We start from the raw sequence: 19,331 nt of genomic DNA, 5'->3' as shown, positions 1-19,331 counted from the left end.
CAAAACCTGGATAGTGAATAAGAGGGGCGAAGAAATTAAAGAAGCGTTTGAGTTGTAGTATCGGAGAAGGATAAAAAGAATTAGCAGTATTGAAAAAGAGACAACAAGAGTGATAAAGAGTGAAAAATAATCCGTTTTGAAACATTACAAAAGTGAAGATGGAAGATGTTAGAATATATCCTGGGACTCGACGACCTTACAACTACCATAATTTATGGTTAAATAGAAGGGAAAAGAGGAAAAGAAAGACCAAGAAGGAGCTATGTGAAGCAGTTAAAGAGAAAGCAGACATCATGCGATGTTTTTTTGTTGTTTAAGCTTGGTTTTGGATAATGAGCGATGGAAGATGCTGCACATTCATGAGAACCTTGGCCTTAAATTTAATATGAATGACCCTTATATTTATTGGTAGGAAAGAAACATGCGTCCAAAGTTAAATTGTACCAAACCTAACTCCTGATGCGGGTGCATGATGAGGTAATTTCAGTTGCACGTAGAAAAAATGGTGTTAAAAGAGTATACATTTATGTTTTGTACTGACATTTCTTGGTAGAACTGCATCTTATAGAATAAAATAACAACTACTTATGTAGTTTTTTCCACATTAATTTTATTACGACGAAACCCGGTTGCTGGTCAAATAAAATCCACGTGGAAAAAACTACATAGTTGTTATTTTATTATGTATACGATAGACGGCAAAGTTAAAGTATAGTTGCAACTTTGGTGATTGAAACGCACAACTAATAAGAGTACAGTAGTTGGATTAACACGATGAACTTTATGAAAATCCTTGTATTTGCTATTGTGAGTGTATTTTTTGTAGAGTGCTATAATGCGCACGTATTTTATGTGCATTCTATGGATTAGCGTACCCCATAGCTGTTGGTGATCGGTCGACTCGTCGGTCGTATCGTGTATCCACCGAGGACTGAACAATAAATAATATTATGTACCTCGCCTTATCAGCAGAACTGCCCCGGACAAGCGAGCCCGGTTGGCGGCGCAGTTTCCTAACACGCGACTTATTGTATAGGGAAATTATTTAGCTTTCTACTTGTCTAACTATACTCTTTTCTATAAAACTAGTTTTTTTTTACATAGAAACGATTTTACAAAAAATTCCTTCGTGTTTTCTAAACACATGAAACCGGCTACGGACCCTTACTTTTACTAAACACGAATCCTGTGTTCAACGCGTGGCTGCAATATTTGTATGGACATGGGAGCCGGGATTGAAAAGGATGTGTCAATTAAGTTGATAAAAGCGGAGTAAAGTTGAGGCCAGAAAATTATAATTATGCAATAGATACTTTCACGGGATTAAGAGCGAAATAAATACCCCATCGTTTTGCCAGTCAAAATTACATGTATCATTATAAATCACCATTTTTTGTAGTTACTGAAAAAATGAGCGCTAATCACTTTAAAGTACTTTTAAATATTACATCGATGTTCCTAGAATGTAAGTAAGAAATAACTCTATGCCGTTGTAACTCAGTTTCGGAGTAATTAGATGTCACTCTCGAGAGTTATCTTCGCTCTGTTTGAACCTAATTTTTACTGTTTTCCGGCTGTAAGGTCTGGCCGATCGGCGCCATGGGCCGACGCCAAAGACAATAAAAGTACCGTGTAAATTGTCGATCGTATTTTTTGCACACCCAATTTTAGTATTCACGCTTTCATGCCCTCGGCCCAAAACGGGGCCCTTCCAATTGTCAAATGTCGACATTTACCTAATGTCGTTTTTGTATTTTCACTTGCCTAAATTGAAATTGAATTATTGGAACATTTTAGGCGTGAATGAATACAGAAAAAAAAGTAAATGTCGATTTTTTTTACTATTCCGGCAACTGGTACTTGTCAGTAACAAGTATTATACAATATATTATACAATAAATTTTACGTTTCACAAATATTTTTGTCACACTTTTTTGTTTTGTCGAAGAAATTAACCATAATTGTATATTTTTTTTAGGCTTCAGATTTTCTAGATTTTTCTATTTTATATCCTCTGCTTACTCCTACGCGGAGACGGTGTGTTAGTTATTCTGTCATAGTAGTTCAATAGTATAGGTATAGGCCAAAGTAAATACAAATATTACTTTGAAATACCTACACTATTTCTTGTGCGTTGCACCCAAGCGATCTCGCGCGCTACGAAATACTACCTATTACGTTAGCCTACAATATACACGAACAAAATGAGCTTACATATTTCTAAATATTAATTATCTTACTGATAAGAAAAATAATTCGCAAAATACGTAATTAAATTCAATGAAGTAGGGCTTTCAAAAAAACCGTTTGAAAAACAAGGATTTTCATTTGTTTTTATAAACGAAAACCCCGTTAATCGGCATCATTTTCAACCGGTTTCGAAGCCCTAAACTAGAGTCTTACGTGTTATAATGATAAAAGCTAAATCATGAGAATTAAACTTATCACCAAAGTTACTAGCTTTTCATTGTGTTGAAATGAAAACGTACGGAATATTTTTATTTTTCTCCGTATAAAAATGCCTTAGTGTTATTATTATTATTACTATCCTTTAGCTTTTTCTCTGGCGGAAATTAGTCACCCGTCGCGCGGCAACCCGGTGAAAGTCCTCGACGTCTCTCTTCACAGTTTTCCTTTTAACTTTAGCACGCTTTAGAAATCCGCCGGCGTATAAAGCCTTACGAAGGCAGAAGGAATCCTATTGTCTGACGTCTCGGCTATTTATCTCCTACATATTATGCCTGAGACAAAAGCCGTAGTATAATAGTAATCGGTTTACTATGTAACAGCTACTGCCTTTCATCTGATAAACTCTATTCAAAATGAATTTGCACATGCTGTAAGCGTTTTATTCGAGCGTGCGTTGATCTCATTAAATTGTAACCTAATTGACAGCTAAATCATTCGTATTTTTTCCGCTTCGTATGGTTTTATTGTTTGTATTGAATTCTACATGATTGTATTATGATACAAATCTAAAGGTATCGATTACGACGAAATCCGATCGCTTCTAAGAAATATGAAAGTGACTAAAGCTAAAAAAAGATAAATTTCCTAACTATACCTACACCAATAAATATTTGTAGAACCTCAATAATAATATTTTTAATAGGTTGAAATGTATGTAATTTTATACGTATCACAGTTATTATCATTGTTTTTATAATGAAGTGTGGTATTAATGAACTGAAATTAACATATTATTTTTTCACACTTTGAACCGAGATTCCAGAAAACGTTTAAAACAATTTAAGTATTGAAATCGATTAAAATCAATACGATGAACGAACAATAAAGATTAAGCTTAAATTACATGCAGCGTAAGCTATAAATACATTCAATAAATTATTCTGACAATATTTGGAAAATAATCATGATCCTGAATCATTAAATGGATTAATTAGTTCGGCACTATTTTTATTTTCTTCAAATATCATCCTTATATTTATCGGTGGTCTATTCCCGGAATGAATCATCTTTCAGCTATATGCTTAAAATTAGTATTTTCGAAAATACGCCGAGATCACAAAACCAATAAAATATTTTGTTTTAACCTAAAACGTTTGAATACTTTATTAATGAGAGTCAAAGTAAAGTACATTTTTTGCAGTTTTAGGTTAAAAATAGCCACATTTAGGCATGTCACTTGCTTCAAAAAAGATAAAAACATTCCTAGCTAAAATATTGGAATTGGTGTTTAGTCATTTAATATATGTAATCAAATATATTTCTCAAGAAATAAAACGCACGTTTCAGTTTAATAAGCAGTACTAGTATGGCGGCAGGAAGCGCTCTGTACCATATACATATGGTGAAATTAAAATAGTCTCCTTTGCATTTATTCCTCTATTTACCTTTTTTCCAATATTGGTGTTTCTAGGAGTAGCCTCTGGCCCACTGAAGCCATATCAAACTGTCGTAGACTATCTGGGGCGCTTCAAAAAGTCTGTTCCCTTAACACTTAAAGTATGAAATGTGTTTATTGATCAATAGTACAAGATATCATTGATTCCCCGAAGCGAGTGAGAAGTGGCGGTGGCCGTGATTATTGACGCACACACATATCAGGAGTTGCCATACAAATTAATTTTTTAAAGCTTATTCCTCTAATTGAGTACTTAATCTTGGAAGTTCTTATGTATAATCTAGTTTATATTTTAGTCTGTCGATGAAAACTTCTGTGGTTTTAGAAACTAGTGGTGCCTGATAAACTCGAGTGTGGTCTTATACAAGTGTTTTATTTATTTGATTAAATTAAACATGTCATTTCACAAAATCAATAAATGATATTTAATACAGTTGTTTCTATATTATGTTCTTACGCGAGGCGTATTTTACTGTCGTGTCGCACGAGTGAATCAAATACATGACGCGTGTAAATATTATTGTGTCAGAATAAACTTCGATAAATGTTGGGACAAATCACGGTCAAACGTGTCATTATGATTTTTTAGCTTAAGTGTTTTTTAAGCTCAGAATAATGGTGACAGTCGTGTATGATTAGCGGGTCCCAGTGTAGTGTGGTCATTATCACGAAACTGAACATGGCCTCAAATCTGGGTCGCTTCATGAATGGCAGTCCTCTCAGTAATGACACGTTCCTTTGTTTGGGGAGAGAACTATTGTTAGAATCTAAGACATTATACTAAAAAATGTTTAAACGATATTTAGAGACATTTTTGTGATCGCCTTTCTCGTTATTGTGTAAAATAAATTCACACACGTAATCACGTATTCCTAGTTTACACGGTATTTTAATTAGCCAACCTTAATAAAACCTACATAAAAATAATACCACAAAGTATTTACTGGATCTCGAAGTATTCACCGATTTTTGCCAGTTGGTTGTATTCGAATCGGATTTAGATGTCTTTGATTCGATCCCTTACTTTTCAGTCGGGCCGATATTTTGTTTTAATAAAGCAAAAAATATCTACCGTTTGACATATTTTATTCCTGTATAATATCCTTATCTTATTTATTATTTTATTTTATTCAGTTTATGATAAAAATTATGGATATCTGACGAAAAACGTCAATTTCTTAAATATGTAGTTTTGGTAACGAGCTTTGTATAAAAGATACAAAAACTAATCGAATTTGAATATTGTAATTACTCAAAAACAACAACTAAAAAGTTTTTCTTTTGAAATTACTTACTGGTGATATTGTATTTAATTACGAAAATATTTTTGTTGTTGTTTTTACCACTAGATTTTTCAATTGATTTTTTCCTCTCACACCAAGGCCGAGGGTTATTAAAAATTATCAAAAATTATTAAAAAAATAATTATTTCTATAATTTTTTTTAATACCAGATTAGTTGTCATTGTTCTGATGCACTTTTTTTGTCCCGCAGGCGGTGAAGCTGGAGTCCGTGCACCCCGCGCGTACGCGCTACCTCGTGGTGGTGTCGCGCGCGGGCTGCGAGGCGCCCGAGGGGGACGGCGCGCCGGGAGCGCCCGCGGGGCCCCGGCCCGAGGAGGCTTGCCTGCTGGGCATCGACTGCAACCGGCGCACCACCGTCGGCCTCGTGCTGCGCGTGCTGGCCGACACCGCCATCACGCTCGACGGAGATGGGTAATGCGACCTTTCAATCATTTTTATTTGTTTATTTTAACATAAACACGTACAGAAAACCGAGTTAAAATTGTGTAATGCGACCATTCCAGATAACATACTTCATGCGATAGGTATATTTAAAGGTTTTCTGCTACGTGTTTTGTCGTGTGTAGCGAATAGATAACTAGAGAATATTTAAAATGAAATATAATTGGCAAGTTTGTATAAATACGAGAGAGCGAGGATGACTAAGAAAAACTTGTCATGACTCGATCAATCATAACCTGAAATATGGTAATTTCAAAAATCTACATTGGAGTTGCGAAAGCTGGGATTTATGGCGTTCCATCCCCTCTGCCTTTCCTTCTCTGCGAAGAAGAAGAAATAGTACGATGGTAGTAGTATGAGTCAAATCTAATATAAAATTAGTTTTGTGTACGAATATAAAAATACAACATAAAATTAGCTACATATTCGAGCATGCTCTTTTCTGAATTCTTTAGTGAAATTATATCATAACAAAGGCTACCTTTGTTCGGCAGACATCCCTCCTCCCTTTGTGAGGTTGGCTTTGTCTGAGCTTTGTCTAGGATATTTTTTGTACATATCTGACATCGCGGTGTTATTTTCCAAGTTTGGAACTTAATTTATTATTGCATAATATATTCATTCAACATATAGTATTTAATAAACAATTTTAAATAAAAATAATAAAATACCTGGTGTAATAATCCTGTAACAAAATGGAGAATCACAAAGTTAGTGCTTGAAATATTGATTAAAATTAATATTGATTTACAATTTACGAGTATCTATTATTTTTTGTGCAGAAAGGACGTTTAGCAAAAAATCACCAAATGACTAATAGATATTAGGAATTTATGTATATATTTTTTTGTCGCAGGCACTATGGAATGCGTTGACCGGAATCCAATTTCATTATATAAAATATAATATAAATTTATTATGAAAATTTTATCAATGTTAAAGCTTTTATATTCTCTATGGATATTTCTACACTTTGAACCTTCTTTTCTGCAATTCTCACCGTTCTAACATAAATAATAATAATTTTATTGCTTTTTTGTTATTCATTTCAGTAGTTTTATAAATCTATCCAAGTGTACAATAATAATTATTATCTGCCGATGATCATTTACCAAAGGTCAAGTCTTGCTTTCTAACGCCACTTTCATTTCTGATCATTGCGAGAAACATAATTACGACTTTAATAGCTTTTTATTAAGTTGAACTTAAAATGACTACTTGAATCGCTTTTCATTTCGAACATTTGTCTCAATTTGTTATATGTTGACAACTCGCTGATCGAACTAACTAACAATCCGACTTGTTGCTCGTGACTGTATTTCCATTGAGACAATACAATAGCATTCCTACTTGCGCTCTTCCGTATCTCATACTTACTGAGAATTATAATAGTAATCGCTATCATTTATCCTATTTTACCGCCCGTATTGTATGCAGTTATCAATAACTGTCGATCATTGATTTATGCCAACGCAACTACCAATTACAATACTCAAAAACGTATAAACTTATGCTTTTTCAGATAAGATTGTTAAAAACTTGAATTTATCAAGATTTACCACAGTTTTTTTTCTAATTTAAATAACGTTTTAACGCAAATTACAACAACAAAATGCTTCGTTTTTATGTTAAATTCGAAGCGTAACTTTCGCTTTCTGCTTATTTTTTGTTTGACCTTACTGTTCACTGATTGCAAATCTCAAGTGACAGATTTCCAAAGGAAAGTTCCCGCTAGAATGGTAATTAGTATTTTTTCTTTGTTTTCTATCAGCTGATAATTTAAATGTATAATAAATATCACTGCCAATATTATGGAAACCTCTTATCTTTTGTTTACGTCTGGCATTTACGAGTTAAATAATAATCAATTTCGTAATCGTTTGAAGACGAACAAATATTTTTATTATTTTAGTAAATACGCATGACGCAGCCGCTTTTCAGTACTGTTTAAACCGTTTATATTGCTACTGTAAATTAAAGTAATTAAATTTAAGTGGTATTTATGTTTTGAATGTAACTTTACTACAGGCTCGAAAATAATCTAGCTAAAATGCTCCTCTGGCAGAAATGATTATTGCGTGTGCAGACGCAATATTTCACCATTACGTTAAAACTTTTCTACGCCTCGCACTTTCCCCCCACACTTTCTGTCGCGTTTTCTTCTTAATTGTCCTTTCAGTGTTTTAGCTGTGATTTGTGTGTCTATTTATCGAGTTATTCTGCAGAAAATGCTTCGAACTTACTAATGGTTTTAAAAACACGTCATTTGCGTATGTAAACATATATATGTATGTCTACATAAATTCAGTCTAGCCGCTCGATAACAGACGCGTTAACTAGGCAATTTTTCCTTCTGCCATTACTATCACGCCGCTTCTTCGCAAGGGTAGACAGAGAGAATACAATGCCACAATACTCTGTCTTTGCAAACATACTTCACTTCTTCCACATTTATGAAACTCCTCATAGATACCCACCGATTATTCCAACTCCTGACTTGACCACTTTCAAGTATTTAAAATACTTGATCATGCAAATTTCTCTTCGGTTTTCCTTCTAATTGGTCAAAAACTTTTTTTTCGGTAACATTGACTTCCTAAGAAAACGGATCGACGATCGGTTTCAAAATGCCTCAGTTGTTAGAGATAAGTATCCAGGAGTAAAGTTCAAGTTATCTATACTATTTATGTTGCAATTGATCATCTGAGCTTCTTTGCATGATGAAGTTCGCCAGAGAAGATACTTGTATGTGAGTTAACATTTATGCTTAGTAATGTGATTTCCCGACACTAATCCACGCTGCATGTAGGAAAAGCACCATTTACAATGTTGATGAATCGCTTTTTTATTGCTTTAACATATTACTTCTGTTTTACTTACAGTGGCTTCAGCGTGAGCGTGTGCAGCAGGCAACACATCTTTAAGCCCGTGTCTGTGCAAGCCATGTGGTGAGTGAGAATTCAATCAATTATTTATTTATTTTTATAATATGTAAACATCGATAAAGATTTTTAAAGTATGTACTCTGCAAGAACGTGAAGGATACGACCTTGAATGTTATTCCTGTTCATTGTAATTAATAATAAGTCTCCACGGTTTGATAAAGATAATATAGTATAGCCAGTACAGCATGTAGTATATCGGCCCTCCCCATATAAGCGCAACATATTTCCCGCGTCTTTGCTTCTCCTCCTAAATAATTATAAACGTTCATACTACACCCGAGTGATCGTTAGATTTCCAATCCCGACTGCCAATACGAGTTGTCGGGCAATGCAAATTTAGTAGATATATTTCATCGGAGTTCATTATAATTGACACTACAGATGAATACATCTTAGGATACGTTCAGAAATAATGTACCGCCATCGAGTCTAGTCTAGTCCAGTCTCGATGATGTGCAGTAATAGATGAAGGATAAACGCATCGGCACTTTGTAATAAAGTTTATTCTCGACGATATCGGCGATTACCGAGTCTTCTGGCATTTCTACTCTGGAAGATAATTTTGCTTTCATGCTGGAGAAGATTGTCATCTCGTTGTGTTCCGTGTGATATGTTCGCTTCGTTAGAGTGAATGAAAGTCACCAGGCCGGTGTGCTGCAGTTCGTGACCTGACTCCTCGTTCCTCCTCCACTGGAAACCGGCAGCCCGGTTTACCTGAATCTGCTGCAAAGTAGAAACTCGCCCTATGTTAGTGGATTGGAGCTCGTGAAACTCGCGGGCGCCGCTTGTAAAGCACGGCGTATACTCGGATTATGCCAGTGGTAATGGTGATTACAATCTTCAAGTCCAATCGATTATAATCCCTATACTTTGGGAATTGATCGTTAAATAATCATTGATATTTTGAACATGGACCACCCTTGTCGAGCGGACAACTTAAAAAGTTCATAAAAATAACCAGCGCTCAGGACCTGTGTGTCAAAACCTGATAATGAAAGCAGCCGCCTTTCGTTACATTAAATATGTCCAATGACATACATGTATACATCCGTACATACTTGTCCAATATTTTATGAATCATTTCAATAATTTCTATGTTTGCTTTTCACAGTCGCTTTACGCATGACTAGGCCTTTATTTTTTTTACTGTTAACGTTAATCATCAAAATGTAAGATTATGACGTGCTAAATTGTAAAATAATTTTTTAACCCTAATTATATCATTTATTTAGTGTGGCATTTTCGATCAGTGATCCATTTCCATATAAAAAAAATATTATTTAATTTTCTCAATACGTCGAACATTAAACAAAATGACGGATATCAGCTGACTTTGGAATGACAAGTCTTGAATGCATATTCAATCATTTTGTTTTGTTAAATGTCGACAGTGGAGAATGTTTTGAGAATTGGTCTAGTAACCAGTTTGTGGTAGGTAAACAAAAATAATTCGTCAATCGAGATGGTTTGCAAAACAGGAAGCACGTCGTTATAGCTCATAGGGAAAATCTCCTTATCTGTTATATTTGACTTACGATTGAAAAACTGCCATGTCACTTTGAATCTGATTCACGATGTCCAGTTTCAAGGACGCTCCGCAGTGTGTTGTTATCTCATACAAGTCTCCTGGATCTGTCGGCATATCGGCAGGTCTCGTTCGTCGCGGAAGGCCACGACCTTTTAAGTCGATCGATAGCGCAGCCAATACCGTATATGGGATACCTCGGTACAGGCATCGTTAACGGGATGAAGTCATTAAAATTTACTGGCATTTTCGGCCGTTTAATTGAAGGAGGTCTTTACGAGAGCTCTCGCATTGTCATAAACTGAGACCGTCCATTAATTATTGCCTTATTGGAGACGTTTTTATTGCTTTTTTCTCTTTATTGCGAGGCTGGCAAATCGCTTCAAACCCTATACCCAACTTTATCGCGGAAACATTTTATTCCTAGTTATTTTTATATCCTAAGGATAATTTCAGCATCATTTATTTCATATTAATTTGTATTACTGTAATCGCAAAGCCATTACCGAATTACATTTGTGAGACCAAGTAACAATTGTTGATGAATCCTTTTATTTATTATTATTTGTTTTCGATTGATACTCATTAAATATTAAATATCAATATATTTTTCGCATTTTTTGATTTTATTTTTTGTTCATCGTAGCGTTCTTCGTCACGTCATGTAAATAAATCTTGAAAGGACATACGTTTAAAACTCCCAAAATAGTTGTTTCCATTTTAAATCCGCCAAAATTTATTTGCTTTATCGTTTTGGAGATTTTTTTAATTAACAATATTAACAAATATCAAAAATCTCGCTTAAACACTGCGTAAACTGTGCTGCTATTTTAGTGACTTTAATGCAGTATTTTGAAAGCGTATTGGACGAGAAACGATATTAAACAATTGAATGGTACACACTACACACCGTCCAGAAATACTCTGTTAAAAGAGATAAAATCTCAGTGCGCTGGCACCACGCCTACTGCACCAGAGCACTCTGACGTCACGCTGCTCACAGTCCCTTCCTGCGACGGGCGTAACGGAAAATCGGCGGAAATATCGACACCACATTACTAACTGGAGATTTAAAGGGAACGTCCAGGACGAATGCGGATATAGTATTCCTCCCAAGTTAATTATTATCATTTATTTTATACTTCAATAAAAAAGTCGTAATCTAATCAAAGATAAGCATACCTACCATACGACAAAATATAAACAATTTTTATTATTATTATTAATATTAATTTTTATGTAAAATTTTATCCGCTTGTGTAATCGACTTTTACTGTGTTCTCGCGTTCGATTGCGATAGGGTCAACTATACAACGTGTGATTTTTACTATAGTAACGTATGCAATTTACAATTAATATAACGTATCGATTACCTTGCATTGCAGTATCTTATGTAGTGTAATGGTGTGGTAAAGGAGAGGAAAGGCGCCATAGAAGTAACTGCGAGTAGAGAAGAAACAATGACGAAGAATAAACCATATGATTGATTGATTTGGCATACACTTGTGGAATAACGTGATGATTTAAATCAAAATACAAACTATTCGTATTTTCACCTGTTAATGAGAACATCTGCAGTTCTTGAAACTAGTCGTTTTTACAGTAATAAACTTAAAAGTGCTCGTATAAAAGTTTTTTTTTTATTAAAGACTAATCCAATTCACAGTATATTTTTTCGGAAATCGAACTCGCTAGACTAATATTGGAGTCGGTAACCTGTCCCACAACGCGCCCACATTAAAAGATATGTCTGCCAAAAAGTCTTTCATTTTAATCAATTAATAAATTTTTGCCCTGTAAAAATATAGCTTACATTGATCACTATTTTAAAAATACCTAAATCTATATCTCGCTTAGTTATAAATAAATTGATCAAATATTGATTGCCTGTATTTTGGCTTATCGCGTGGATTATCGTATGGATTATCGCGCATATTAAACTTTCCTCACTCCTTGCCAATTATTGTTCTAAATAAGAATCTATGAATAAACCTAGTGATTCGTGGATTTGATACATGGCTATTTGTTGACAAGTGCGCGTGTTCATAATTCCCGTTAAAATTTGATCTTGTTACGAAAAGTCTAAATAAAAAAATATATATAAATTAGGTTGGTCCTTAACCCCTGTATCTTCCCCTTTTCCTTCCGGTTAGGTATATTTTTGAAACGACAATTTATTTACGAAGATTTTAGGTTCTGATTGATTTGGTCGAGCCAAGTCTTTTTGGTCGTCCTCGTTCTGTTCTGCTATTCATATCTGACAAATGTTCTTACTCTCTTAATCACCCGTCATACATTCGTTCCACATCTCCAAACCACATCGAGGAACCTTTCTTAATCTTTCCAATTTTCCTGAACTTAGCCTTACGTTCCATTCTAACATATATTTTTAAAATGTTGTCATACAGCGTTTTTCTACACATTTGTCTTAAGGATCCCATTTCAACGGTGTTTACTCTGCTTTTATCTTCTACTGCGTAATGTGGAACTTCTATAGTTTCGGAGTTATTATCAAGGATTTAAAAATTAATAGCTTTTTCTTCAATACTGTTTTTTGAAAACAATGCAAAGCGAGAATTAAGATGTATTAAATGTGGATCGCGTATAAGCTAAATGGTTTTATAATATACCGATAAAATATTGTAGTCTTTGTGGAGTTATTAATTTTATTAAGGTTTCTGACGAGTATGTGACATTCTCGAAATGTGATATTGTGGTACTATGGTATATTGTTCTACAACATTTTGAGTGTGTCCAAATACTTGTTCACAAAATCTGGATTATCTCCAATTACAGGAGTTATTTTCATATTATTTTTTGACATCTCATCAAAGATGAAGAAGAATATGGAAGTCTGGGCATTTACGGGGCTTACGACCGTCATAGGCTGGTTTAAGTGATCACTTTACACACGTGTAACATTCACCAATTCTACCCATTATTGACAACCACACTACTCAAATTCTTGGAAGTTCTATATGTATGAACCATTTTAGAAACCTTGTTCATGAATCACTAGAACTTCACTAGAGACATCTATTGGTGAGATGTAAAGAAGCTTTTTATTAAGCAGAAACTCTTATATTAGTATGTGAGATCCGAATCCTGGATTATAATCACACACATGAGAAACGCCAGAAAATACCATTTTCATTTTTATTATTAAGCTTATAATTTGACCAGATAATTTATTTACAACATTTTGAGTGTGTCCAAATACTTGTTCACAAAATCTGGATTATCTCCAATTACAGGAGTTATTTTCATATTATTTTTTGACATCTCATCAAAGATGAAGAAGAATATGGAAGTCTGGGCATTTACGGGGCTTACGACCGTCATAGGCTGGTTTAAGTGATCACTTTACACACGTGTAACATTCACCAATTCTACCCATTATTGACAACCACACTACTCAAATTCTTGGAAGTTCTATATATATGAACCATTTTAGAAACCTTGTTCATGAATCACTAGAACTTCACTAGAGACATCTATTGGTGAGATGTAAAGAAGCTTTTTATTAAGCAGAAACTCTTATATTAGTATGTGAGATCCGAATCCTGGATTATAATCACACACATGAGAAACGCCAGAAAATACCATTTTCATTTTTATTATTAAGCTTATAATTTGACCAGATAATTTATTTACAACATTTTGAGTGTGTCCAAATACTTGTTCACAAAATCTGGATTATCTCCAATTACAGGAGTTATTTTCATATTATTTTTTGACATCTCATCAAAGATGAAGAAGAATATGGAAGTCTGGGCATTTACGGGGCTTACGACCGTCATAGGCTGGTTTAAGTGAACACTTTACACACGTGTCAAAAAATAATATGAAAATAACTCCTGTAATTGGAGATAATCCAGATTTTGTGAACAAGTATTTGGACACACTCAAAATGTTGTAAATAAATTATCTGGTCAAATTATAAGCTTAATAATAAAAATGAAAATGGTATTTTCTGGCGTTTCTCATGTGTGTGATTATAATCCAGGATTCGGATCTCACATACTAATATAAGAGTTTCTGCTTAATAAAAAGCTTCTTTACATCTCACCAATAGATGTCTCTAGTGAAGTTCTAGTGATTCATGAACAAGGTTTCTAAAATGGTTCATATATATAGAACTTCCAAGAATTTGAGTAGTGTGGTTGTCAATAATGGGTAGAATTGGTGAATGTTACACGTGTGTAAAGTGATCACTTAAACCAGCCTATGACGGTCGTAAGCCCCGTAAATGCCCAGACTTCCATATTCTTCTTCATCTTTGATGAGATGTCAAAAAATAATATGTATATTGTTCGTTATTACCTTTGATTATTTTTGGTTGAATACGTTATTTGATTCGTTATTATTTTTTGCGTATTTTTTAATTTTGCCCAATGACAGCAGTTAATTGGAAATATAAAATGCGCTCATAAAATATGAAGGATTTTCGCCATCAAATCGACTTTTCCCGACGAATGGCGCTGTACAGCGCCAAGTGGGTGAACTTCGTTTACAATCATTTGCGCTAGTCGCGCGAGAGATGGCAGTGCCTGCAACGAATCGAATTCATTCATCGGTTGGCAAACGAGGCGATCTGTTGAGGCTTGTTTATCTCGGGCTGTCGGAACTACTCCCTTAAATGGCCGTCCCGAGGGTCGGGAGATGAAAGATAACGCCGATCTGATCTCATTCGAAGGGTGTCGATGGTCGATAAAGGACACGAGATGAGCCCGTAGGCGTACCTCTACAAGAATGTCTATTCATCTCTTTTCAAGTTTGTCGCTACGTTCAATATCTTGCACAAAGCTGATGAAATTATTTGTTTCTTGTAATAACAATATTTGGCGAAAGTTTCAGTTGAAATTTCCACGCGGTGCCTTCTCGGTATTACACTCGTCCATGGTCATTTGTGATACATAGAAAACCGATCCAGTGACCTCCTCGAACTGAACAAGCTCAAGGATGCGCATTTGTAAATCGCTCTCGTAAGCGTTTGAATTTTTTACGTACGCCATAATTGGTCAATAAAGTTGGATAATTTCTAATGACTATTTGCTATATTAATATCTTCGAGCTGCGGTAACCTGCTGCCGTTTTACAAAGCGATATAAATAATTGCTCGTATTACCGAAGGTCGCACACGATATAACGCGCGGACAAAAGCTGGTTAATTAACTTTAACCAAAAGGTTCCGCACAAAGGTGATTTAGAATCTGTGTCATTGTACGTAAAATATTGTTCGAGTTTCGAAAGAGCCTAACTTTAATAATTAATTCACAGTCAAATTTTATTTATTTCCATAATACAAGTAAGACACCAAGCGAATGACGCTTAATGAAAGGTCAATTTTTGGTTTATGAAAACAAGCTAAGAGGTTGGAAGACAGTTTTTTTTCTGAAGTATTGTAGAACTGAATTATTATGTGTTTTTTTTACTATTTACATTAGAATAAATACATTTATGTCGTTATAATTTACTGCTGGTTTCAATTTACTGCTACGTTCATGGAAAACTTGTTTTATTTTTATAACCTCTTAGAGTCGCCTTCACATCTCAATACTTAACTATTAGTAGCAACAGCGCCGGTAATGGCTGTACTAATATAAGTTTCTTATCTTCTTTGTTCCCTTGTCATGTCCAATATCCCACTTATTCTAAATATTGATCGGATCAAACTTCGGATTTTAAACTCATCAGCTGCAGATTCAAATACGGAGTGACTTTTGGAACCATCCTTTCCACCTTTTTAGAGTTTGTTTTGTTCGATCTGTAAAATGTGCGATCTTCAAACGCCATGTTTGGAGATCGTGCATTTTTAGTGGGAGTTCCCCAGGCAGAAACTGATATAGTCAGGTTTAAGAACGCCTTAAAATTTTGAAAAATTTAGGATTTAATTCAAGTCTCTCCTTTTTCGGGGATGTCATCCTTCAAATCTAAATAGATCGTTCTTTGCACGCCGGAATCATACCTTTCTCTTCGGCAGATTGGCTTATTTTTCATTTCGCGATTGTCGCAATGATAATTTACTCGGTTTGCGGATACCTGACGTAGTATTTGCACGCTGTCTTCGGCAAATTTTGGCGGACGGACGTGGGAGCTGCTCGCTAAGAACGGTTTCCTTATATGACACCTGCCGAGAGTCACCTTTCGTAACACCACCGGAGCCAGCTACTCTCCTGGTACCAATCGAGAGAAAACGCTATCCTCTGTTGATATTTTTGGAGGCCTTTTGATCCAAATATTGCGGCATTTGGAAAGCTGATACGCCAGCCTTAGTTTTTATTTATTTTTCATCGTCTGTCGTTTCCTCACACGGTATCCTGTCGTTTAATTCACGTTTCGACTTTTGATGTTAGTAAATCTTTATTTTTGCGCATCATTTATGTGCATTATGTAATTCAAATAAAACATTTGATAAATAAATTTAATTGTATAAAATAACATTTTACCTTGACTGACATAGTAAAAACCATTAATGTATTTTTTATGCCTACGAGTAAATACATCGTATTTTGATTTCCCTCACCTTTTTGCGGTGAGAGTCATGAATAAAATATAGATAGTAAGTAAAAGTGAGTTATTCGCGACAATTGTACGATGGATTTGACTAAATAAGGAAAAAAAACAAAGTAAATATAAAAAGAAAAGATAAAAAACAACCACTTTATCGTTGGTATTTGACAAAATATTAGATAATACTTCTGTTGTCTTTTAATGATATTACCTAATAACTCATTTGATTGGTTTTGTTTTAAAAGAATGAAATAAGTATACAATGCATCATTAACTTGTCATATAAAAACTGTCGGTTTAAACAATATAACGAAGAAGGAAGCCAAACTCAAAACACAGTAGCCACCGCAAAATGGTCTCCATTACGGCTTCAAGAGCGATGGTCGCCCGGATGTGATAAGAGAAGGAAATTCTGCGGTTTCTACTATTTTGCAATCAGCCAACTTTGTTCATTATATTGTATTAAGCGTGATTTTCCAAATTAGCGGCTAGATATTTCGTGAAATAATCTTACGTTATTTTGTGGACACTAAATTTGTACATCGATCAATCGGTTTTGATTTACTTTACGTACTTTGAAATACTACAAAAAAGCACTAGGATAAACATTAAATATATGTAAAAAATACTATAGCTATATTAATCTTATAATAAGTATTTGAGTCATTACATTTTCGAAAAATACAGACGTAAACATTATTCGAATAAGTAAGATTTTTTCTGCGAATACGAATCACTGAATCGGGTAAGAGAAGGTCGTCAAGAAATTTCGCTATAATAAAATCTAATTCTAATCGACTATTGATATTTATTACTACACTTAATTTTTAATTACTTATCTAATTGAACACAAATTTTAGGCATCAAGTGAATTATTCGAACTGTTCGATTATTTTCATTCGATTTATCTCATTGCTACTGTGGACGTACCATATTTCATACTTTTCTCCTTCGTCCTTTTTCTCTCACCTGCATAAAAACTAAATATAATCGATGGAGATCCGAACTGCAACAAATTTCCTAGTAAATTATAGCATTCCTACACCATTCGTTGAGCGACATTCGTCACCTTTTAAACTTCTTTCTCTTGTACCTTTGTAAACAGTACCATACATGATGGTTAGAAATAAATAAAGGTAAAAAGACTAGGCTAGTATCGAATGCTATTTATTATTAGGTAGCCGGTGTTTCCGAGCCTTCATACACAATGCATTATACGTGCAATATGGATATTTTCTTTGCATTGTTGATATTAGTTCAATGACTGACTTTTGCGTGTTCGACTTCCGTGTAATGCCTTCGTGCATCTATACTGAACTGGGCTATTATAATATTGTATATTTTTTCTGCGTTTTTAAAAATTGAATTGACGTCACATTCTTGTTCCTATGTTTTAACTCGAATTAAACAAAGGCAATGTAGTATTATTCAAATCTCTCAAGATCTTACGTCACTCGAAATGACGCTGCAATCTGCAGAAACGTGTACCGGTTGTTTTATTTCCTACGATATGATTGATATCCTGCATATTTTATTTGAACGTAAAATATTGGAAAAGTTTCGTCCAGTCTTAAGTTGCGACGAACGCTACTTTTGCGAATGATATATTGTATTTGCAAAATATACGTGATTTCACCGTTATTAATAATTTAGCTCTACAAAATTATGTAAGGTTATTTTCTAAAACTCGTTTTTGATGTAAATGAGAATAACCCACTATCGACTCGCCGAATGTCCGCACTCGTACACTATGTAGGTAGTTAGTTATATATTATGTTTAGGTGATAAATGTAATCGTAGAAACTAGAAGTCTTTCGTTTCGCCCGCGGAGTGCCCATTCAAACGTGTCAGTTTTCTTTCGATTCGAGCACCCACCGTCACATCTCCAAATTCCTCGGTGACCATCGCGACGATGGGTTGCGAACCTCATCCTCACTATACCGTAGAACCATATCGACACCTGCGTCCGATGTGCACCCACCTCCCCCCTGCCCGCCCCCGCCCCCGCCCGCGCCCGCGCCCGCGCCGCCCACGCGCTCCGCGGACCCAATAAGGCCCGCGCGCCTCGCGCTCCAGTCGCGAAACGAACCCACTACGAGCAACACTCGCGGGGGCCCTCCTCACCCGTCAACACAGCGCACGGTGCACATGCACTCCGAAAAAACCTAGTGACAGCTCGTGTGTCATCCCCGCGATCGTCGGCAACAGCTCGACTTATAAAAAATCAGTGTTTATAATAATTGTCAATAATCGAGCGCTGTGTGCCGAAGACCAATTATCGCGTTTTTTGACAGCCGAGAAAACTTTTATTTGTTTGCGGTCGCTCTTTGAAAGCGAGTCGCGTATCAGTCTAGGTTGTTATTGTGTCGGCCACTTGTTCGGTGTTCGGTGCCCTCGAAGTGTTGTATATCTGACAGTCCCTCCCGAAGTTCGGTTGCACCCGCGCTTGTCTCGCGCGCGACTTCTGCGGAAGGTGACCCGGCCATGGTACTGGGCTGATCTCGGCAGCTGCCAGTCCTGACCGACATCACGCGGCACTCTTCACCGCATACGACGCGATGCGGTGGTAGAAGTTCGCCCGTGACCGCCGCGCTGTAGCAGATCATCGGTGTGCAGATTTCCCCTGGAGAATTTCGTCAACGGCAGGCATGGGCATGCTGATCGAGTAAGTGCATTAAAAAATACAATCCTCCGAGCGTGACTGGTTTGCATCTCATCGAAATATATGAAAATGGATC

At 35.5% G+C, this 19,331-nt stretch overlaps 1 protein-coding gene across 4 annotated transcripts in view; it reads left to right on the top strand.

The window, feature by feature from the left end:
- Positions 1-19,331, top strand: part of ssh (Protein phosphatase Slingshot) — a 184,050-nt gene that overhangs the window by 147,800 nt on the left and 16,919 nt on the right. For 3 of the 4 annotated variants that reach the window (XM_088275056.1, XM_088275054.1, XM_088275055.1), the window contains 2 exons: positions 5,360-5,580; positions 8,493-8,558. In XM_088275056.1, the coding sequence (XP_088131182.1) occupies positions 5,360-5,580; positions 8,493-8,558 (287 nt within the window). Of the gene's footprint in view, positions 1-5,359; positions 5,581-8,492; positions 8,559-18,667; positions 19,259-19,331 lie in introns of those variants that run through there. The other variant, XM_088275058.1, reaches the window with a different exon arrangement.

The sequence above is a fragment of the Brachycentrus maculatus genome, unplaced genomic scaffold (assembly GCF_059751285.1).
Source record: "Brachycentrus maculatus isolate JH-2025_06_01 unplaced genomic scaffold, ASM5975128v1 h1tg000778l, whole genome shotgun sequence".
Lineage (NCBI taxonomy): Eukaryota > Metazoa > Arthropoda > Insecta > Trichoptera > Brachycentridae > Brachycentrus > Brachycentrus maculatus.
Note: the sequence above shows the minus strand (reverse complement) of the source record. Positions and strands in the feature narration are given on the sequence as shown.